The 19,844-nt window shown below is 47.1% G+C and overlaps 2 protein-coding genes and 2 non-coding genes across 4 annotated transcripts; all 4 read left to right on the forward strand.

The window, feature by feature from the left end:
* Nucleotides 1-3,509: 3,509 nt before the first annotated feature.
* rpl37 (ribosomal protein L37) lies at nucleotides 3,510-5,834 on the forward strand. The gene is made up of 4 exons (XM_066711641.1): nucleotides 3,510-3,614; nucleotides 4,308-4,443; nucleotides 4,588-4,672; nucleotides 5,713-5,834. The coding sequence occupies exons 1-4, from the start codon at nucleotides 3,612-3,614 to the stop codon at nucleotides 5,780-5,782; spliced, it is 294 nt and encodes a 97-aa protein (XP_066567738.1). The 5' UTR covers nucleotides 3,510-3,611; the 3' UTR covers nucleotides 5,783-5,834.
* LOC136757815 (small nucleolar RNA SNORD72) lies at nucleotides 4,074-4,153 on the forward strand. The gene has a single exon (XR_010819633.1). It is a non-coding gene; the product is annotated as a small nucleolar RNA SNORD72 (small nucleolar RNA).
* On the forward strand, nucleotides 5,538-5,618 carry LOC136757814 (small nucleolar RNA SNORD72). The gene has a single exon (XR_010819632.1). It is a non-coding gene; the product is annotated as a small nucleolar RNA SNORD72 (small nucleolar RNA).
* Nucleotides 5,835-7,958: 2,124 nt separating the features above from the next.
* Nucleotides 7,959-17,342, forward strand: prkaa1 (protein kinase, AMP-activated, alpha 1 catalytic subunit). The gene is made up of 9 exons (XM_066711642.1): nucleotides 7,959-8,105; nucleotides 12,941-13,082; nucleotides 13,744-13,837; nucleotides 14,046-14,190; nucleotides 14,657-14,744; nucleotides 15,085-15,309; nucleotides 15,827-16,328; nucleotides 16,487-16,613; nucleotides 16,977-17,342. The coding sequence occupies exons 1-9, from the start codon at nucleotides 8,009-8,011 to the stop codon at nucleotides 17,240-17,242; spliced, it is 1,686 nt and encodes a 561-aa protein (XP_066567739.1). The 5' UTR covers nucleotides 7,959-8,008; the 3' UTR covers nucleotides 17,243-17,342.
* Nucleotides 17,343-19,844: the final 2,502 nt, after the last annotated feature.

The following is a 19,844-nucleotide window of genomic DNA, read 5'->3' on the forward strand; positions in this document are numbered from 1 at the left end:
ATGTTGGGAAATGACACATATGTTACTTGGGTATGTTGCAATCAACCCTGAGAGTCAGTTGACATCAGACACTCCGTTCAGTGTCACTGTATTCAGACAGACATGTCCAGGACACTGTCTCGCTGTCACCTCCACACTTCTGTCTGTCAGGTTCTGCTCCTCTCTGAACACTCACTTTTCTTATACTTACATTTGCACACCAAACAGAAGAGCATACATTTATAGAACGTACGTTTCACATTGTATGTTTTATATTTAACTGCAGCTATTGCTGTAAAAAAATAGCATCTGCTCTTTATATTTGACGTCTGTTGTTTTAGTTCATTTGAGAGAAATATGTTCCTGTTTAATACAATTAGCCAGTAAGCAAACCTTATTAAAGGAGGGCTTCTGCTTCACAGGCAGAGCTGAAGGCAGATTGTGTTTCCTGTCTGTGTGCATTGATTCTCTCCAGGGGAAACATCCTTTGTCCTTCACAGTGACATTTCTAAAAGGCCAGTTTCGGCATCACTTTGCTTTTCAGCAGGAAGCTGCAGGAGCTTCTCTTTGTGCTCCTCTTGAGCACTGAATGACCAGCAAGAGTTATTTTAGTTTAATTAGATTCAGCATCAGCTCCACTGATTGTCATTCTTGCATCATGTGCTACATAGCCACACATGCTGCCTTTCTTATATGGGATATTGTATGAAGGTTGACCTCTACATAAAATAAATAAATAAAACAAATTAATAACACATCAAAAAGCACATCAATAGTATAATTGGGAAATATGTGTTAACTCTGCATGTCTTAAAGTTTTACATATGATCTTGTAATATATGTAATAATATTTTTGAATTATTATTTGGAAAACAAATCAGCACAGAAGGAGATATAATAAAATAAATCAAAGGAAGAGTGAAAATATAGTGCATTTGGAAGAAACAGGACATTGTTGAAAGGAAACCTACCAATTTGCCTGAAAAGAAAAGTATTTCATCAATACATACGACCAGAGCTCACTTATGGCTGTGGAACCATGGTCACTTAATGCACAAATGAAGAAACTGTAGACAACATGAAGCAAGGATCCATGTGTGCTTGGAATAACAAAAAGAGATGGAAAAATAAATTAATGGATCAGATATACAGTACTGTGCAAACGTTTTAGGCAGGTGTGAAAAAATGCTATAAAGTAAGAATGCTTTCAAAAATAGACATGTTATTAGATTATATTTATCAATTAACTAAATGCAAAGTGAGTGACCAGAAGAACAATCTACATCAATCCATATTTGTGACCACCCTTTGCCTTCAAAACAGCATCAGTTCTTCTAGATACACGTGCACACAGTCAGGGATTTTGTAGGCATATAGTCAGGTGTCTGATTAAACAATTATACCAAACAGGTGCTAATGATCATCAATTCAATATGTAGGTGGAAACACAATCATTAACTGAAACAGAAACAGCTGTGTAGGAGGAATAAAACTGGATAAGGAACAGCCAAACTCGGCTAACAAGGTGAGGTCACTGAAGACAGTTTACTGTCAAAAGTCACATACCATGGCAAGACTGAGCACAGCAACAAGACACAAGGCAGTTCTACTGCATCAGCAAGGTGTCTCCCAGGCAGACATTTCAAGCAGACAGGGGTTTCCAGATGTGCCGTCCAAGCTCTTTTGAAGAAGCAAAGAAACGGGCAACGTTGAGGACCGTAGACGCAGTGGTCGGCCAAGGACACTTACTGCAGCAGATGAAAGACACTTCATGCTTACTTCCCTTCGCAATCGGAAGATGTCCAGCAGTGCCAGCAGTGGGACCCTGGTACACCCATCTACTGTCCGGAGAAGTCTGGTCAGAAGTGGCCTTCATGGAAGACTTGTGGCCAAAAAGCCATACCTCCGACATGGCAACAAGGCCAAGCGACTCAACTTTGCACGAAAACACAGGAACTGGGGTGCAGAACAATGGCAGCAGGTGCTCTGGACTGATGAGTCAAAATGTGAAATATCTGGCTGTAGCAGAAGGCAGTTTGTTCACTGAAGGGCTGGAGAGCAGTACACGAATGAGTGTCTGCAGGCAACAGTGAAGCATGGTGGAGGTTCCTTGCAAGTTTGGTACTGCATTTCTGCAAATGGAGTTGGGGGTTTGGTCAGAATTAATGGTCTCCTCAATGCTGAGAAGTACAGGCAGATACTGATCCATCATGCAATACCATCAGGGAGGCATCTGATTGGATTCAAATTTATTCTGCAGCATGACAACGACCCCAGACATACAGTGACAGTCATTAAGAACTATCTTTAGCGTAAAGGAGAACAAGGAGTCCTGGAAGTGATGGTATGGCCCGCACAGAGTCCTGATCTCAACATCATCAAGTCTGGTTGGGATTACATGAAGAGAGAAGCAACTGAGGCTGCCTAAATCCACAGAAGAACTGTGGTTAGTTCTCCAAGATGTTTGGGCCAACCTTCCATGCCGAGTTCCCTCAATAACTGTGTGCAAGTGTATCTAGAAGAAATGATGCTGTTTTTAAGGCAAAGGGTGGTCACACCAAATATGGATTTGATGTAGATTTTTCTTCTGTTCACTCACTTTGCATTGTGTTAATTGATAAATATAATCTATTAACGTCTATTTTTGAAAGCATTCTTACTTTACAGCATTTTCTCACACCTGCCTAAAACGTGTGCACAGTACTATATGTGACATCACTGAAAGATTGTTAAACACTGCAGAAGAGCAGATCAAAGATGGACTAAGGAAGCCGTTTAATGGATCCTAGAGATTAAAAAAGACATAGAAAACAACCACAGAAAAGCTGGGAAGCTGAAATAAACTTTGTATCGATGACATGGAAAAGAGAAGCTATAGATGGAAGCAAGTGGAAATATCCAGCAGTGGACTGATATGGGCTGATGGTGATGATGTATAGATATCAACAATGGGTGGCCATTTTGCTCATTTGGTAGCCAGTAATATAGTGATCCAAGACATGCAGTCTATTCTCAATTAATCCAAGGAGTCTGCGTCTGAATGGCTGGGGGATGCTGCTCCAGACAGCCGCCACTCTCTGTGTAAACCTGCACACACTAGATTATCTATTACTCTACATTAATGTATGTAAAAACGGCAGCAGGTCAAAAACAGTGTCTTCCTTCACTTCTGTGTGAGTGCACTACAGGAGGTGCTACCTAAACTGTTGGAAACAAGAGACACTGCCACCTGGAGGATGTCTGCTTAAATCGTCTAAGACCCGGTACAGTATGGCTAATGCTTAGTTTTGCAAGAAAATGCACAAGAACAAAGAAACATCATTTCAAACATCAACTGATTATTTTGACAAGATAATCGCATATTATTTATAAAAAGTCGAATTGGGATTTCTTGCAGTCTTTGGTCGGGATTAAATCACTTTTTACCTACAAAACCAAAATCAAACGGACTGTATTTGTGTACAGAAGAAAGAAGAATCCAAACAAACAAACAAACAAACTGTCATGAAAACAATGCTAAATAAACCCCGCGCCTGCGCAGTCTGTCCGGCGCCGCACCGGAAGCCGGGGGGCGGATATAGCAGCGCGCCGGCGTCTCTTCCGGCCTCTGTCGTGTCAGCCGCTGCGGGAAGATGGTGAGTCTGTGGGAGCTGGCGAGGGGAATCCTTAAACATCTGAATTAGCGAGTGGCCCTCCGCATCCAAAGTGTAAAACTGAGACATGGCGGGGCCTGGGCGTGCGGCATTCAGCGATATTGTTCACGATGCCGTGGATTTATTCATTTTAAGCGCTTTTACAGAGCACGGCTGCCTGAGCTCCTCTCGCCGGGTCTGAGTCTCCGCTGAAAGCCGGCCGGTCAGGCTGTGCCGTCGCCCGTGTGAATTCAGGCGTCTTCCAGCGCCGCGGGCCGGCTCGGGGCCGGGTGTCTTTAGGCCCGGGTCCATGCCTCGCATGTCTGTTTACGGCAGCGGTGGAAGAGACTGCGGCCGCCATGGCTGTGTCTCTCCGGAGATAAACGCATGAGTTCATGTGGACAGAGACCCGGGGAGAGGCCGGGGGGTGTCCGGCTCTGTGGAGAGCAGTGCGGGTGACCGCGTCTCGTCCGTGATGTTTTATAACTCAAATGTCTGAACATATGAGCTCCAGTGATTCCAGGTTGTCTCTGAGACGGACGCGGTGTGTGTGAGAGAGAGACTGTGTGTGTGTGAGAGAGAGACTGTGTGTGTGTGTGTGTGTGTGTGAGAGAGAGACGGTGTGTGAGAGAGACGGTGTGTGTGAAGGGGGTAAGTGTGTCCGCTGACCCGCTGCTCTGACGCCTCTCTCCACAGACGAAGGGAACCTCGTCATTCGGGAAGCGTCGCAACAAGACGCACACGCTGTGCCGCCGCTGCGGCTCCAAGGCCTACCACCTGCAGAAGTCCACCTGCGGGAAGTGCGGCTACCCGGCCAAGCGCAAGAGAAAGTGTGAGTGTCCTGGAGCCGCGCTGTAAAAGACCTCCTCCTGTTCCTGTCCTGGCGTGCCGAGGCGCACATGCGTGTGATGTTTGCATGCACAGCCTGCTGAGACCTGTCCCTGGCCTGATGGCCTGTTTTTCCTTCCTCCTGCAGATAACTGGAGCGCCAAGGCTAAGAGGCGTAACACCACTGGGACCGGACGCATGAGGCACCTGAAGGTCGTATACCGCAGGTTCAGGTGAGGCATCCATCCATCCCCCCTCCCACTCATGTAACGGGGCAATGCTGCTTGTGTTGAGCTGAGATGCGGCAGAACCGACTGTCCTGGCCGTTGAGCTTCCAGAGCGCAGGCTGTGCTGTGACCCAGTGTTGTCTGTTTGTGGAGTGCGAGCCGCGTCCCAGGAGCGCAAGAGCTGCCGCAGGGTCTGTACAGGCCTGCTTTTGCCCCCCCATTTACATGCCTTTGTTTTGATGAGAAGCAGGTGTAGGTTTTAGGTAACAAAACGAGAGCCAGTGCTGGTGGTGTGACCTGTCTGTCCTGTAACCCCCCGAGCCCCCCAGCCACACAGGCCTCTGGGTTTATCATTCATGGCTCTTGGTTGCCCAGCTCGGGCTGGCCTCATTGGAGACGCATTTAAAACTGTAAAGAATGGGGCCTGACGAGGGGAGGGCCCGAGACGCGGTGGACCCCTGGACATGCTGCTCGGGGCCCGGCTGATATGGGGCACCTCGGGGGAACAGCCAGGGTGTTTAATCTGCATGATGTGCAATTAAATTGAATGCCTTGAAGCCCAATTTCCATTTGTGTCCCCGGGTGCGTGTGTCCCTGCCGATCTGGTCCTACACAGCAGCCCAGACCGTTGCCTTTAAATCAGCTGTAGGTTTAGAAGTGGAGATGGGGGTTAAACTAAACTGCCATAAGGAAAAGCAGAGGCACGAACCCCCCCCTGAGGGGCTGGAGTTGTGAGAGGGATTGGTGTCTACAGTCAGTCATTGTTTGTTGTGTATAATTTGAGGAGGCAGGGTGTGCGTGTCTGGATAGGGATCCTGCACTGTAACCCTCAGTGTCTTCTTTCGCACAACTCTGTAATGGCGACTAAAGCAGCTTGTCAGTGATGTCCAGAAATAAATGTCTGAACAAATGACATTCCAGTGATTTTCAACCTTTATCTCTGAGATGAGCTGCGGTCGTCTAGGTCTCGGTTCTGTTTGTCCACGGGCTCGGGCCCTCATGTCTGCTGTTCTTCCTGTACTGACCGTGTGTTCCTTCCCTTTCAGAAACGGATTCCGCGAGGGAACCACCCCCAAACCCAAAAGAGCCGCCGTCGCTGCTTCCAGCTCCTCTTAGAGACACACTTTGTTCAAAATAAATGTGCTGTTAAAAAAAACAAAAAAAAAAACACCTCCTTGTCCGTCTGTTCTGTCCCGGAGCATCATGGGAGTCGAGCGATCTTCACCGGAGGCGGGTGCGAGATCTGTGGGTAACTGGGTACGTTCATGGCGTGAGGTTCCTCTGTGTGTGAAGGCCCTCGTACAAGAGCAACAGGAACGCATTCCCTGAGAAATGGCCTTGTTTGTGTGCAGTAAAACCACTGGAGTTGACAAAACATAATATTAGTCTACAGTAAGTACAATATTGCACTATAGTACAGCGTACTGCAGTGAAGTGTCACAGCACAGGATTACTGGACAGCAGTGCTTACTCAGTACAGCGGAGCGGGGTGAGATCCAGCAGCTTCTCTAGGGCAGCACACTGGGCACTAAACTAAATGTGCGAAGCGATGTGTAAAAGTGCGCACGACTACAGTGTAGACAGCGCGGCGCTGAGAGTCAAGGTTTGATACTGGTGGTCTGGCCCAATGGCAGCCTTGATATTGAGATCTTTCCACCATTGCTGCCAAAGATCAATCGGTGTCCGGTTTGGAGAAGCCGTGTGGTTTATTACTGAGCGTTCAGGGAAATCCACGCTTATAATCGGCGGGCTCTGATGCAGGATTCTATTCTACTCCCAGTGTGACCATTTTCACATGTTTTAATGCATTATAAAGTGTAAATCCATGATGAAAACAGAAAGTGCCGCCTGCAGGGCTGTGCCACTTCGTTGCAGGGGGTGTAGGAGCCAAATTAGCCATTTATAAAGAAACATTCTGTAATAAAAATAGCTTATTAGTTTGTTTGACTAGAAATATAATAGTGGTTTGCACCTCTTGGCAAATCTATTAGAATCCATACATCAAAGAATTGAACTCTAACTAATAAGGAGATTAAAAAGTTACAGGGTTGTGCAAGAATATTACTGCTTTTTATTGATTGACTTTATATTTTTGAATATTTTTCTTTTTTTATTTGTGGTGTGTATGTTTGTACCACTGAGGAGAAGCGCTAAATTTCGTTGTACAGCTGTATTCTATAAAGGTATTCTATTCTATTCTATTAATACATGTCTATTGGTTTGATCTTTCAAAATTTGGAAACTATTACCACATCTCTCACCACAGTACAGCAGGGGTCTCTGTGTCAGGTCTGCGGTTCTGGGGGTCAGTACAGCACGGCACAGTTCTGGGGTTCAGTGCAGATGTTTCTCTCAGACGTTTCTGACAGGTTGTGCAGAAACTCTTGTGAACCCACAGTGTCCTCCGCTGTTGGGCGGCTGCTCTCAGACGCTCCCGCAGGTGAAGGAGCCGGATGTGGATCCTGGGCTGTGTGGGACACGTGCTGCGGTTGGGAGGCCAGTTGGACGTACATTCAATTCTCTGGCAGCAGCTCTGGTGGCCGTTCCTCCAGTCAGCAGCCAGTCACACACTCCCGCAAAACTGAGACGCCTGTGTGTTGTGTTGAGTGACACATCGTAGAGGGGCCTGTGTCGTGATCGTGCTGATGCCTCAGCTGTCAGGTGGATCATCTTGGCAGAGGAGAAATGCTCACTAACGGGTGTACACAAAATGTTAGAGAAATATGACTTTTGTGTTAGTGGGATCTTTCATTTCAGTGCAAGAAACATGGGACCAACACTTCACATGTTGTGTTTATATTTTTGTTCAGTATATAGGCTATTGATTTTTGGGGTGAACAGAAGCTACATCAAATCTGGACACTAAGTGACAAAACTGATAGGATCTTAGACTCTTACGTTATATTACAGTGAAATAAACTAATGAGTGAATTAAGTGTTAATTAATTGAGAATTGATTTACTTAATTGTAACAGCAAATTCAAATTCCTGTCCGGATTGAGTGACCACTCTACACTCATGACGTCACAGAAAGAGTTATGAACAGAAGTAGCATCGAGTATGTCTTGTATATGCTTTCGTAGTTAAATAGATCAATAGTTCGACGTCAAGGGCTAAACAATAATGGCATGGTAAATGATCAAAGATTTAAAAACGATTTTATTGAAGCTCAATAAAATAAATCTCGAAAACGTGGCTTGTAAACGCGTGTTCTGAGCGGGTGTATTATCTCCTAACATGGCGGCCTGCTATTCGGCCGCACACGGCGCTTCCGGCTTCCTGTTTATGTCTACGTCATCTCCGTCTGCCTGCAGCAGCTGCAGGTAGCGCTCCTGTGGGAAGATGGCGACGGATAAACAGAAGCATGAAGGCAGGGTGAAGATTGGACACTACATCCTGGGGGACACGCTGGGAGTGGGCACCTTCGGGAAGGTGAAAGGTGAGCGTGAGGTCCGGTGTGGCGGGGTCTGGGGGGCAGAGCCGGGCAGGGCAGGCGGCTCCTGTCCGCCGGGGAAAGACAGGGGCAGTGGCTCCAGCTCGACACGGCGGCAGCAGCATGTTTCTGTGGGTGTGCGTGTTTTTATCTCCCCGAGGAAGCGCCGCAGTTGGGCGTCGTGGGTCTGGGCTGGACGGGGCCCTGGGTCGTGTTGCTCGCCGGTGTTGAGCCGCCAGGACCCGGCGCAGCGTCTCCGCAGCGCCGTGTGAGGAGTCGGTCATGGAAGTGTCACTTAGCGGTTTGGCTGTTTGCTACCGCATCCCCAGCGCAAACCGGCCGGCTCCGGCCTGTGTGCAGCGGCTCTGGGCGGCGAGCTGTCGGGGTGTGGAGGACCGAGATGGCGGGGAAGGGAAGCTGAGTTCAGCGCGATTCAGTGGGTCCAGTTCACGGCGCTGCCGATGCGAGGACAGGCGGGTGAAACTGGACGCGTCGGCTGGACTCGGTGGACAGTCCGCTCACTGTCCGCTCGGGGTGTGGAGGTAGATATAGGGACGACAACTGTGCTTCAAGGTCCGTACTTGTATTGTTTCACCAATTAATACTATTGAATTGCACTTTCTATTCTATTAGAAAATCATATTAGTTTACTTTCTACATCCTTATTACATTCATCAGGTGAATTGACATTTAATTAAATGCTCTTAGAATAAATATGTATCGGAGGGTCCACCTTAACCACGCAAGAGCAGCTGATCTTACTGATAGAGGTGTTTCTCATCACACTTCACTTGTGGCATGCTAATAATAAGTACCAGACTGACTGTGCCAGATGTGTGATGCTGTACTAGAGCAGAAGAGACGCAGAGCATCAGAACATCCTGCCATTAAACGCACTTTTCTGTGTGTGTCTTATAGGAGGGCCGGGGCGATGTGGACCTGTATAGCTGGACAACAGTGATCTGCTGCCATTATTTATATTAACATGGATTACTATTTTTATATTTCTTATTTACTGATGCTGTTACAATGTTCGTGTGTGTTGTGCCATGACGTGAGCTGAAAACATTTCCATTCGCTGGTCTATGTGATGCACAATATAGATGTGTTATTGTTGTTTTTATAATGATGTTGACACTGTTGTCTCTCCTCCCCGTCCGCTGTTTCTGCCGGTGGGCGCAGGGTGGGCGCAGGGCGGCATTTTGTTTTTCTCACAGGATACTTCCACTTCTGCTTCCTTGCAACAGGACCAATTTCACAAACCCTCTGACACGTCTGCAGAGTCTCAGTCTTTGCTCAGTCCAGCCTGCTGTTGTTGAATCTAATGCCCTGCCCTCTAGTTGAACATGCCTGTGTGTTGTCTGTCTCCCACTGTTACGATTGTGCGGGAAGATGTCAGTAGGCGGTCTATACCTGCACACAGGCTCTCATTTTAACAGTGTTTATTCGGGCAGCAGACTGTGAGCAACAGTAAACGGCTTAACCTTTTTTTTTTTTTTTTTTTTTTTGTATAGACGTGTTTGTCTGCTCGAACATTTGTGCCAATAAAATAGTTTTCACCACTGTACCTTTTATATTTATGTAAGCCTCTTTAATGTTTAATGCTGGCTTCGATGAAAGTGAGCTTTAAAGCAGTGATGTTCAGTGAGAAGCCAGAGCACAGCTGCCTGTGAGATCAGCAAGCAAATCCAGGCTGAAGCATGCAAATAGTTTCCGAGTGGCACTGTCAGGATGTGGGGTTTTCCATCGGTTCCCTCGGACTTTCACAGCGTCGCGAGCGGCGCTGGAATCTGAAGCCTAATGGCACACGTTTGCACTCCATCCTTGCCTTTTCATTTGGCCTCTTGGTGAATAAGAGTCTCCACTCTGTGTTCCCTGTGTTTCCAAGCAATCATGCCTGTTAACGTCCGGAAAGATGAACAGTTAAAAATAAATAACAGCACACTTCCCTGTCTGTGAGTGGCATCTCGTATTGTGTGTGAGTTGTTGTGCACACTTCCCTGTGTAGCATCTCGGTGTCGTTGTGCATTGCATGGGCTGGAGAGTCTGTTGGCTTCTCTGTGTTGTTCAGTCCAGGTGTTTGGGGTTTACCGTGGTTTCCAAGGCTGCCCTGCGTGGCAGGTGCTATTTCATGACTTGGTTTCGGTTTGGAAATCGGCCACAGTTTGGAAACGGAAGGTTCGCTGTGCTCAGGTGGGCACAGACCACGGCCTTAGCTGAGTGCCCGGCTGTTTGTGGGAACTGCATTCGGACAGCGTTAGTTTTAATGTCTGTCTAGGAGTATTGATTCTGTTTATTTCTATTCTATTTTTTTCTGTCAACACAGTGAATGAACACCAGTAGGAATTGCAGTGTGCCCGCTTCAGAATCGGCTGTTTGGCATTTCTCAGAACCGTGGCTGCTGGGTTTTAAATGCTGAACTGCACTTTGTGTTCTGCTGGGTGTCTCTTAACCCTTTGTGGTGTTTTTATTTATTATTTGGTTGGGTTTTCTGTGAATTATATTTTGCTTCTGCTGTGTCATGTTTGTGCTCTGTAGTGTCACATTGAGCTGGTGAACTAATCAACTTTAACCCCTCTTCAGACTTGAAAAGCCTATTTCTTGAAACATGTAAGGAGATGGGCTGTTATAGTGTCCTGCTAGAACGTTTCTAGTGTGAAGCACAGTATTACTGATGGATTACTGTCCTTGTAAAGAAAGATGAAAATCAGCTGTGTGTGAATCCAGTCACTCTGCACTGCACAGAAGATGTTAGCTTTATTTAAACACAAAAATAAACTAATACCACAAGATTATCATTACGTAAGGCTCTGTCTGCTTCTCACTTTAGCCATGTTAATTATCAGGCATTAGGCTGCTTAATTATCATTTCAGAGTTGAAAGCTTAACTTGTTCATAGAACATGCTCTGTTTTTAACATGTTGTACCTGAGAAGCGCTCCGCTGAGAACCACTCATTTCTGCTGTGTTGAGTGTGTAATCACAGAGGGGCAGTTTTACACCCTGTCTTTACCCCATCCATTGTGAATCCTCTCTACCTGAACAAACAACTTATTGTTGGATAAATCCCATGAAACCTGATTACTGAGGTCTTGGGAATTACACTAGACACATTACACAGTGTTATTGTGTCTAAACACTGTTTTGGTGTTGATCCTATCATCCCTCTCTCTCACCATAGATTGCCTTCGTTCTCAGACCCGTCTCTGCTCTGTATATCTGCGGCTCTTACAGCAGGCGTCCTGTATCGATGGTTTATAGCGCCACAGTAACTAGAGGAGAGAGAGTCTCTTGTTTCAGGGCTTCAGAAAGTCCTTTCAGTTGGTTAAAAATTAACCTTATCCAGAGGCTGGTTGGTGGAAATAAACTCGACAACCTGAAGACAATGCAGCGCTTTATTCACTTCAACTCTGTCCACTTTCGGCTGACTGACTTGGTTAATAAGTTACTGGCACTGAAATGGGTTCAGCATGAGTTTGAATGTGGTTTTGAGTCATTTTGTTTATCGCCGTAGATCCTGTCTTCAGTTTATCCCTTTATTGCTGGATATAATAAATCCTACATGCAATGCAATACATTATTGATTCTATAATTTAAATCAGCTCGGTCTTCCAGTCCTGGGGGGGTTGCAGTGCATTTTTTTTTTTTTTTTTTTGCCAACCGGTGCTTTCAACTCAATTTAATTATTTTCTCAGTTTGGCTTATTTAAGATTTTCGCGATTTAGGTTCTATATCTGGTAACTTAAAATGTGTTACTTAAGATGTCGTACCTAAAAACCATGTTGAAGTCTTGTACAGTCAACCCTTTAATTAGAGCAGTTAAGGAGTTTAGACCTGGGGTGCAACTGTGATTGACACTCATTCAGTGCCATTTTAGTGTCATTCAGGGGTCTTTTTAAAAGGATTGCTGTTGAAACACAGCTGAATACAGTGCTAAGTGCACAGAGTGAGTTTGTGAGAGCGGTGATGGGGGGCCTGGCCAGCCTTCACTGTGCCAAAGGGTGCAGCGTTCCCATCGGTATTGTTTGACGCAGGTTTTGATTTCTGTCTTACCCAAGCGCCTCTGAAACGTGACATCAGGAATGCCTCTTAGTATCGTGGTTGCGCACATGCATGTCAAAGGTCACCGGGCACAGCCTTCACTCGGTTGACATCTGAAGTTCCTCTCCCTTCAGCATTTGGCACAAAGCAGTGACTTAAGCCCCAGAAAAGGCAGATAAGTCTCCAGTCTTGCTTAATTTAGTGCTCCCAAAACATGAGTGAATTGATACAATGTTTTTGTTCATCAGTCAGCTGGTATTATAACTTACTTGCGATGAGCGTATTCTACGTTTTTCTCTCTCCGGTGTTAGTGTTAACTATAGGACCCTTATTGGCATCTCATGGATAAAGTCCAGAGGGATTCACAGTGAACCCACATGCATCAGTCATTATCCACAACACTAATGCTGTCTATGGCACTCCAGTCACGGCTGGGCACAGTTGGCACGTATGAAGCTGACATTTATTTTGTGAACATCCCTCACAATTGGGCTCCACTCCCAGCTCTGGGCAACATGTTGTAACCTCTCTCATTACAACAGGAAGTCACCGGTCTCTGCACTGTGTCTGTGCTGTGCGGATGTGGCAGCTCTGTTTTTTGTTAGATTTGTTTGGCTGCTTTTTGTCCCTCCGGACTGAGGGTATGGGTGACTCCTCACAGCGGGGTCTGCACACAGAGGCGCAGACGAAGATAGGCCCAAAGATGGGGGTGTTACTGTTTAAAATATAGAAAGGCACTCGCACACACCAGCCCATCTGTATGTGTGTTAATGCCACCCGATGCTCCTCTGTCCCTTCCAGTCGGGCAGCATGAGCTGACGAAGCACCAGGTGGCAGTGAAGATCCTGAACCGGCAGAAGATCCGCAGCCTGGATGTGGTGGGCAAGATCCGCAGGGAGATCCAGAACCTCAAGCTCTTCAGACACCCCCACATCATCAAACTGTGAGTCTGTGTCCCGGGCCGGTAACGCACTCTGCCGGGCTTCGTGTGTGTCTGTGTGTCGTGTGTGGGTGGCCTTCTGTTGTGGAGCGAACACCGAGTGAAATACGGATCTGTCCGCTTTCCTCTCTGGGTTCTGGTTCTGTGCGGATTGGATGTGACGTTGCTTTGGATTTCCCAGTGTTCAGTGTAAAAGACTACAGATTGTTCTACAAACTGTCCACTGCCTGGTGACCCTTATCTGTGCTCTACTGTCACACTGAGGGATTTCCGCCGTCGAGTTTCCTGTGCAAAACGAACAATTTCTAATCCCCCGCCCTCCCAGCGATCTGATAACAGTATTTCACAGTAAGACCCAATAAGTCATCCCAATAAAAGGCATTTCCAGCTCATTGCTCATCACCACGAGAATAACTTCCAACGTCACATTTTGCCCTAAAGTGGGGGGCAAAATACTGCAGCCAATCTGTGGTCTTCCATCTGGCGGGTGTGTCTGTGTGCATCTGTCATCTAATCAGCAATGTTTTTTTAATCATATTGTGTGATGAAAGCCTGTCACCGCACTATATATGTAATGTTTTTGGTGTTTCCTGTTCTCCTTTGAGTTAAGTTCTGACTGTAACACGCACTTCTTCAGCTGATTAAGAGTATTTTTATGTCGCAGGTATCAAGTGATCAGCACGCCCACAGATATCTTCATGGTGATGGAGTACGTGTCTGGAGGAGAGCTGTTCGACTACATCTGCAAGAATGGGAAGGTAAGAGAGGCCACAACCCCCCCCCTACACAAATCCACAGAGTTACCGTAACACGCTGGGCCTGCTGACGTGTCAACATTTCTTCAGCGGTAATAAGGCTGATATCGTTCAGGCCGAGTGTGAATTTATTTCAGGGTGTCTGTCTGTACACACACACACCTTCCGTACGTCCTGTATGAAGTCCAGCTGTGCTTCTCGCCGTTTGCAGCTGGATGAGAAGGAGAGCCGACGGCTGTTCCAGCAGATCATCTCGGCGGTGGATTACTGCCACAGACACATGGTGGTACACAGGGACCTGAAGCCCGAGAACGTCCTACTGGATGCGCAGATGAACGCCAAGATTGCCGACTTCGGTAGGCAGGGCGAGGCAGACTGCACATCTGGGTGGCTGTCAACCCTCATTTATATGTATATTATGAACACGAGTTTGTGTTTCTGAACGAAATGGGATTGATTTAGGTTTGAGACAATCGATAAAGATGGTTCATTTGATTGCATTTCAAAGATAATAACAGAAAATCACAGATTCTTATTGATCATATTTACATCACTGTCTGGATCTCTGTCACCCCCTGGGGACTGAGTTGTGCGCCAGAACAGAGTGGACAATCAATCGCTAATGCTTGAACATGTGAAAGTTGTCTGTGCTTATAGACTAGGATCACATTGCAGTGAAACGCAGTGGCAGTCTATGAAATCTAAATGAAATGCTCCAGTGAAATTAAAATACTCTTATAAATGCTTCCGCTGTCCCTTCAGACGCGTGAGAGATGCTGTGTGTTCGTTATCCCACGGTCTGTTCATGTTGCTCTCCTCCAGGTCTGTCTAACATGATGTCCGACGGAGAGTTTCTAAGGACCAGCTGTGGTTCGCCCAACTACGCTGCCCCAGAGGTCATTTCGGGAAGGTATCCGTCGGCTCTTGCGTTTGGACCGCATTGTGTTAATGTGTGTTGGTGCGTGTTGCTCTGTGGCTTAAACAAGGGCACAAAAACCACAAACAATGAAAAGATTAATTGAACAGAAGGAAGAGATCTTTACTTTTGAGTAAAAATCAATCAATCAATGTCAAGCTTTGAATCTAGGAATTAAAGTGATCCGCTGCTGTGATGGGTAGAGAGAGGGGTGGCGTTTAATTCGGACTCGCAGACTCCCACAGCAGGATCTCGGTTGGTGCCGTTATACAGGCCCATCACCTCTGGTTATTGGTCTCCGCTGCTACTGTCCTGTCCCGCGTTTCGTTCCCAGATTGTACGCCGGCCCCGAGGTGGACATCTGGAGCAGCGGCGTGATCCTGTACGCCCTGCTGTGCGGGACGCTGCCCTTCGACGACGACCACGTGCCAACGCTGTTCAAGAAGATCTGCGACGGCATCTTCTACACCCCCCAGTACCTGAACCCGGCCGTCATCAGCCTGCTCAAGCACATGCTGCAGGTGGACCCCATGAAGAGAGCCACCATCAAGGACATCCGGTACGTCGGCTGAGCGGGGTTCGGCATCTGGCACCAGTCTCCCCGTTGCTCTGTAGAGTTACACCAGTGTCCGATCGAGAGGAGCCCATTCACCCCATCATGCTCGTTTGGTGTCCATCAATAAGTGATCCAAGGATCCTATCCAGTCTGTTTCTGAATGTTCCCAAATTGTCTCTTCAGCCACATCGCTGGGGAGTTTGTTCAGATTGTGACGCCTCTCTGTGTGAAGAAGTGTTTCCTGTTGTCTGTCTTGAATGCCTTGAAACCCAATTTCCATTTGTGTCCCGGGTGCGTGTGTCCCTGCTGATCTGGAAAAGCTCCTCTGGTTTGATGTGGTTGATGCCTTGATAAGAAATCAAAATATTGCAAGAGAGAAGCCTATCCGAAAAGGCTTTAATAACCAAAAATATCTCATAAATCATATTCCTACAGTATGTTTCACACTGTTCCTGTGAAGCGATTCCTGAGATTAAATCTTATTTCTCTCTCTTCCTCTCCTCGCTTGCTCGCCCGGCAGGGAGGATGACTGGTTCAAGCTGGACCTGCCAAAGTACCTGTTCCCAGAGGACCCGGCCTACAGCAACACCATGATCGACGACGAGGCGCTGAAGGAGGTGTGCGAGAAGTTCGAGTGCCCTGAGGAGGAGGTGCTGGGCTGCCTGTACAGCCGCAACCACCAGGACCCGCTGGCTGTGGCCTACCACCTCATCATAGACAATCGGCGCATCATGAATGAGGCCAAGGACTTCTACCTGGCCAGCAGCCCCCCCGAGTCCTTCCTGGACGAACAGCACCAGCCGGCGGCAGCCGCCAAGCCCCACCCCGAGAGAGTGCCCTTCCTGGTGGCCGAGCTGCCGCCCCGGCCACGACACACGCTGGACGAGCTCAACCCGCAGAAGTCCAAGCACCAGGCCGTGCGCCGGGCCAAGTGGCACCTGGGCATCCGCAGCCAGAGCCGACCCAACGACATCATGGCCGAGGTGTGCCGGGCCATGAAGCAGCTGGACTACGAGTGGAAGGTGAGGCCTGATGGAGTGTCTGAGCATTTTAAACAATGTACCTTCTCCCTGTGCGTCTCTCTCTCTCTCTCTCTCTCTCTCTCTGTCTGTGTCTCCGTCTCTAGGTTTTCTTGCCTCTTTCCCATGTAACCTCTCCGCTCCCATCCCCGTGTCCTCAGGTGGTGAACCCCTATTACCTGCGTGTGCGGAGGAAGAACCCGGTGACCTCCATGCACGCCAAGATGAGCCTGCAGCTCTACCAGGTGGACAGCAGGACCTACCTCCTGGACTTCCGCAGCATCGACGGTACGTCCCTGTGTGGAGTGTGATTTTATTCATGCTTAGGACTGGCGTGATCTCCGCTGTAAGCAGTGTCTGCTCTCTGGTGACTCGCTTCTATTTTTCTGGCTTTGGAGATCTTACTGGACGGTTTGTGAAAGATTTGAGTTCCAGCTTCACTGTTTCCCGATGAATGGGCTTAATTCTTCTTGTGAAGTTCGTGTCTCCTGTCTGCAGGACGCTGGGCAGTGTGGGGACAAACGAATCCATGCGGTCTTCATCCTCGCCACCCCAGTGACAGCGTGACCCTCACACGGAGGTCCGCAGGGTAGGAAGGCCGCTCAAACCACCCCGCTCTGATTGTGCTTCCCCTTCATGTCTGTCCTTTAGACGAGGTGTTGGAGGCGAAGTCCGGCACGGCCACGCCTCACCGCTCCGGCTCGGTGGGTAACTACCGCAGCACGCTGAAGAACGAGGGCGAGGTGGACCCCCAGCCCAAGGGCGACTGCCCGGCCCGCGGCTCCGACGGCTCCCTGGCGTCCTCTCTGACCTCGTCCGTGGACTCGGCCGCCGGCGATGCTGCGCCCCGGCCCGGTAGCCACACCATCGAGTTCTTCGAGATGTGCGCCAACCTCATCAAAATACTTGCACGATAATTCCCGGCATCGGCCTCTGAGTGTCTTTATAGCAATAAGCATGCAAGCGCATCGTAGCTCGACGCTTCCCACGGGTGTCGCGGCACGGGGGGCCGGCAGGGGGCGGGGGGCCGGCGGGGGGGGGGCAGGTTGTTTAACTGATTGCTAAGCCACTTTATAGGACCATAGAGGTTTTTAAAACTATTCATAGTCACACGTTCTGTTCATGTTGCTGTGCGGAGGAGCCGAGAAGCGTTCGATTGTGCTGTACTGTATTCAGTCTGTTAAATGATGATTATTATATATATATATATATATATATATATATATGATACCATGTGTATGTATGCATGTGTGTGTATATGTATGCGTGTTCATATATATCCTGCACAAGTGATTTAGTTTTTTGCAGAAGGCAATTTTGCACACGGCCCGCCCTGCTGCTCCAGCCGGTGCGGCGGTCGCTGGACTCCTGCGCTGCGCTGAACACTCGAGGGGATGCGAGAGAAATGCAAGTTTCACGGGGGAGGAGACGTGTATTGGACTGTTTTTAAAAGTATATATTTTATTTCTCCAGTGAATGTTGGATTCTTTTGCTGGTTTAATTTCAATTTATTTTTTCCTGTGTTTTACAAGAGATTTGAATTCCTTGATTTGCCATTTTTGTAACATGTTTCTCGATCTGAATTCGTATTTTCCCATGATTTTATTTCTATATATATATATATATATATATATATATATATATATATATATAAGACAAATTCGATTCTGGATATATTCATCAGTGCTTTAAATGGGGATCCCAGATGCTATTGACAGTTTGGATGATAGTGTATATGGACTTTGCAGTTGTGGTTTGTTTTCATTTTGTAATGATATAGCTGAATTTGACATTTTAATCCTTGTACTATTGTTTAAAAATTACTTTTTATTTTAATCCTACACAATTATTTTTGATAAAACCTTTTTTCTTTACGGCAATTTGAGTACAAGTAAGTTTAGATCGTGCAACCAAGGAAATTCCAATACTGGTATTAAAAAAGATTGGATATTATTAACCCCTTACCTGTGTTTCTTAATATTGTCATTATTTACAAAAGGTAGATTAAAAACGCATCTTAAACTCATTGGCACTCTGACTAGAGATAATAAATACAAATATCTCAAAAGTCGGTGGAAATGTAGAAACATCCTGATACAGTATTGGTTTCCTTACGCCGCCGTCTGACAAAGGGGGCGTTTTCTGGCCTTTTTTCTCGACCCGTTTCAGTTGCTGTTCAATCGTGTGTAATTGGGTTTCTGTTTTGAGTTGGCTTGGAACGTGTGACCAACAGAAGATGGGGAATTGATTTGGATGCTTCAAAAACTAGTTAAACTTGTCTCAAACTGCAGAGAGGGAATTAAGAAGGCTGTTTATTGAGACTGAGTGGGGCCTGCAGTGCACGTCACAATGTAGCGTTTCCTTTAGCTTTGCTTCCTGTAACACCACCGATTAGAAACTTATCGCTAAGAGGCGGCTCCGTAGCTCATCCGGGTCAGAGGGTCAGGGCTTCCGATGACGTTTCGTACAGCTGTAGCAGCAAACGCACATTTATCGATCCGATCCGCTGTGCAGTTATAGCCGCTGACGTCTTGGAAGAATATGCACTTCTGGTTCACATAATCGGCGTGATCGCCTGTCTTCACACAGTCTGCCCATAAACGCTCTTCCGTGTTGCTGTTGGAGGGATCCTGCCCTTGCCTTACAGACCTGCCGCAGTCGCGTGACTCTCCATTTGTGTTTAATTGCCATTTAATTTGTAAATCTCATCAAGACAAACCCAACATTGTTTTAAGTGTTATTAATCTGAAGCCAAAAATGTGAAATACTCCTGGATCGTTCAAGCGTTGTCTTTTTACCTTATGTTTTTAATTGTTTTTCCATGTTGGTTTTTAATATGTTCAGCTTTTGCAGCTTGTTGTGTGTGAATTGGGCCCACTGGATTCCTAAGGAGTGAGTATTTAGTTTGCACTCCTGCTGTGGTGAGATTTCATACGGACATCACCTTAAACCCCCCGATACACCCCATTGTTGCAGCTGCCTTATTGTTAACGCTGTCGATCAGATCGGCCGTCCCGCCCTCGACTCGTTGGGCCAGGCGGTCCTCCCTATGTTGTCGTTCTGTAGAGTATCTGATCCGGAGGGAGCACCTCGACCACAAGCACAACTGAGACCGGTGCCGAGGCAAGGAATTGTATTTGCACATTCCTCATCTCAAGTTAATGGTTTTATTTCACGTTCCTGTGATTTGTTTGGTTCCCAGATTGTTCTAACTGGTGGAATACACAAGCAAACGCGCAGCTGTGTTTGCAGGGCCTCCATTGGTCCGTGTCGCTGCTGATCAGTTGTGTGGTGCTGGGCGGGAGATGTGGCACATTCCCATTCACTCTCTGGAGCTCAGCGCAACCTGCGGGGTTTCTCCGGTCTACAGTAATGGACAGGTGCTTTCATTTCAGATTGTTACTTCTATCCAACAACTGGTTTTGTTGTGTACAGTTTTGTTACATTTCATAGAAGCACCAATATTCTGTAGATGTTCTAACCTTGAATACTTTGCAAGCATTTCATTTTAAATCATAA

The sequence above is a fragment of the Amia ocellicauda genome, chromosome 8, assembly GCF_036373705.1.
Source record: "Amia ocellicauda isolate fAmiCal2 chromosome 8, fAmiCal2.hap1, whole genome shotgun sequence".
Classification (NCBI taxonomy): Eukaryota; Metazoa; Chordata; class Actinopteri; order Amiiformes; family Amiidae; genus Amia; species Amia ocellicauda.

What these genes read in the sequence shown, in the direction of transcription:
- rpl37 (XM_066711641.1), top strand. An exon ending in GGCCAAGCGCAAGAGAAAGT is followed by an intron (nt 4,444 to 4,587) that starts GTGAGTGTCCTG and finishes TTCCTCCTGCAG; the next exon opens with ATAACTGGAGCGCCAAGGCT. An exon ending in GTCGTATACCGCAGGTTCAG is followed by an intron (nt 4,673 to 5,712) that starts GTGAGGCATCCA and finishes CTTCCCTTTCAG; the next exon opens with AAACGGATTCCGCGAGGGAA.
- prkaa1 (XM_066711642.1), top strand. Translation starts at nt 8,009, where the DNA reads ATGGCGACGGATAAACAGAAGCATGAAGGCAGGGTGAAGATTGGACAC. An exon ending in CCAGAGGTCATTTCGGGAAG is followed by an intron (nt 14,745 to 15,084) that starts GTATCCGTCGGC and finishes TTTCGTTCCCAG; the next exon opens with ATTGTACGCCGGCCCCGAGG. An exon ending in GCCACCATCAAGGACATCCG is followed by an intron (nt 15,310 to 15,826) that starts GTACGTCGGCTG and finishes CTCGCCCGGCAG; the next exon opens with GGAGGATGACTGGTTCAAGC.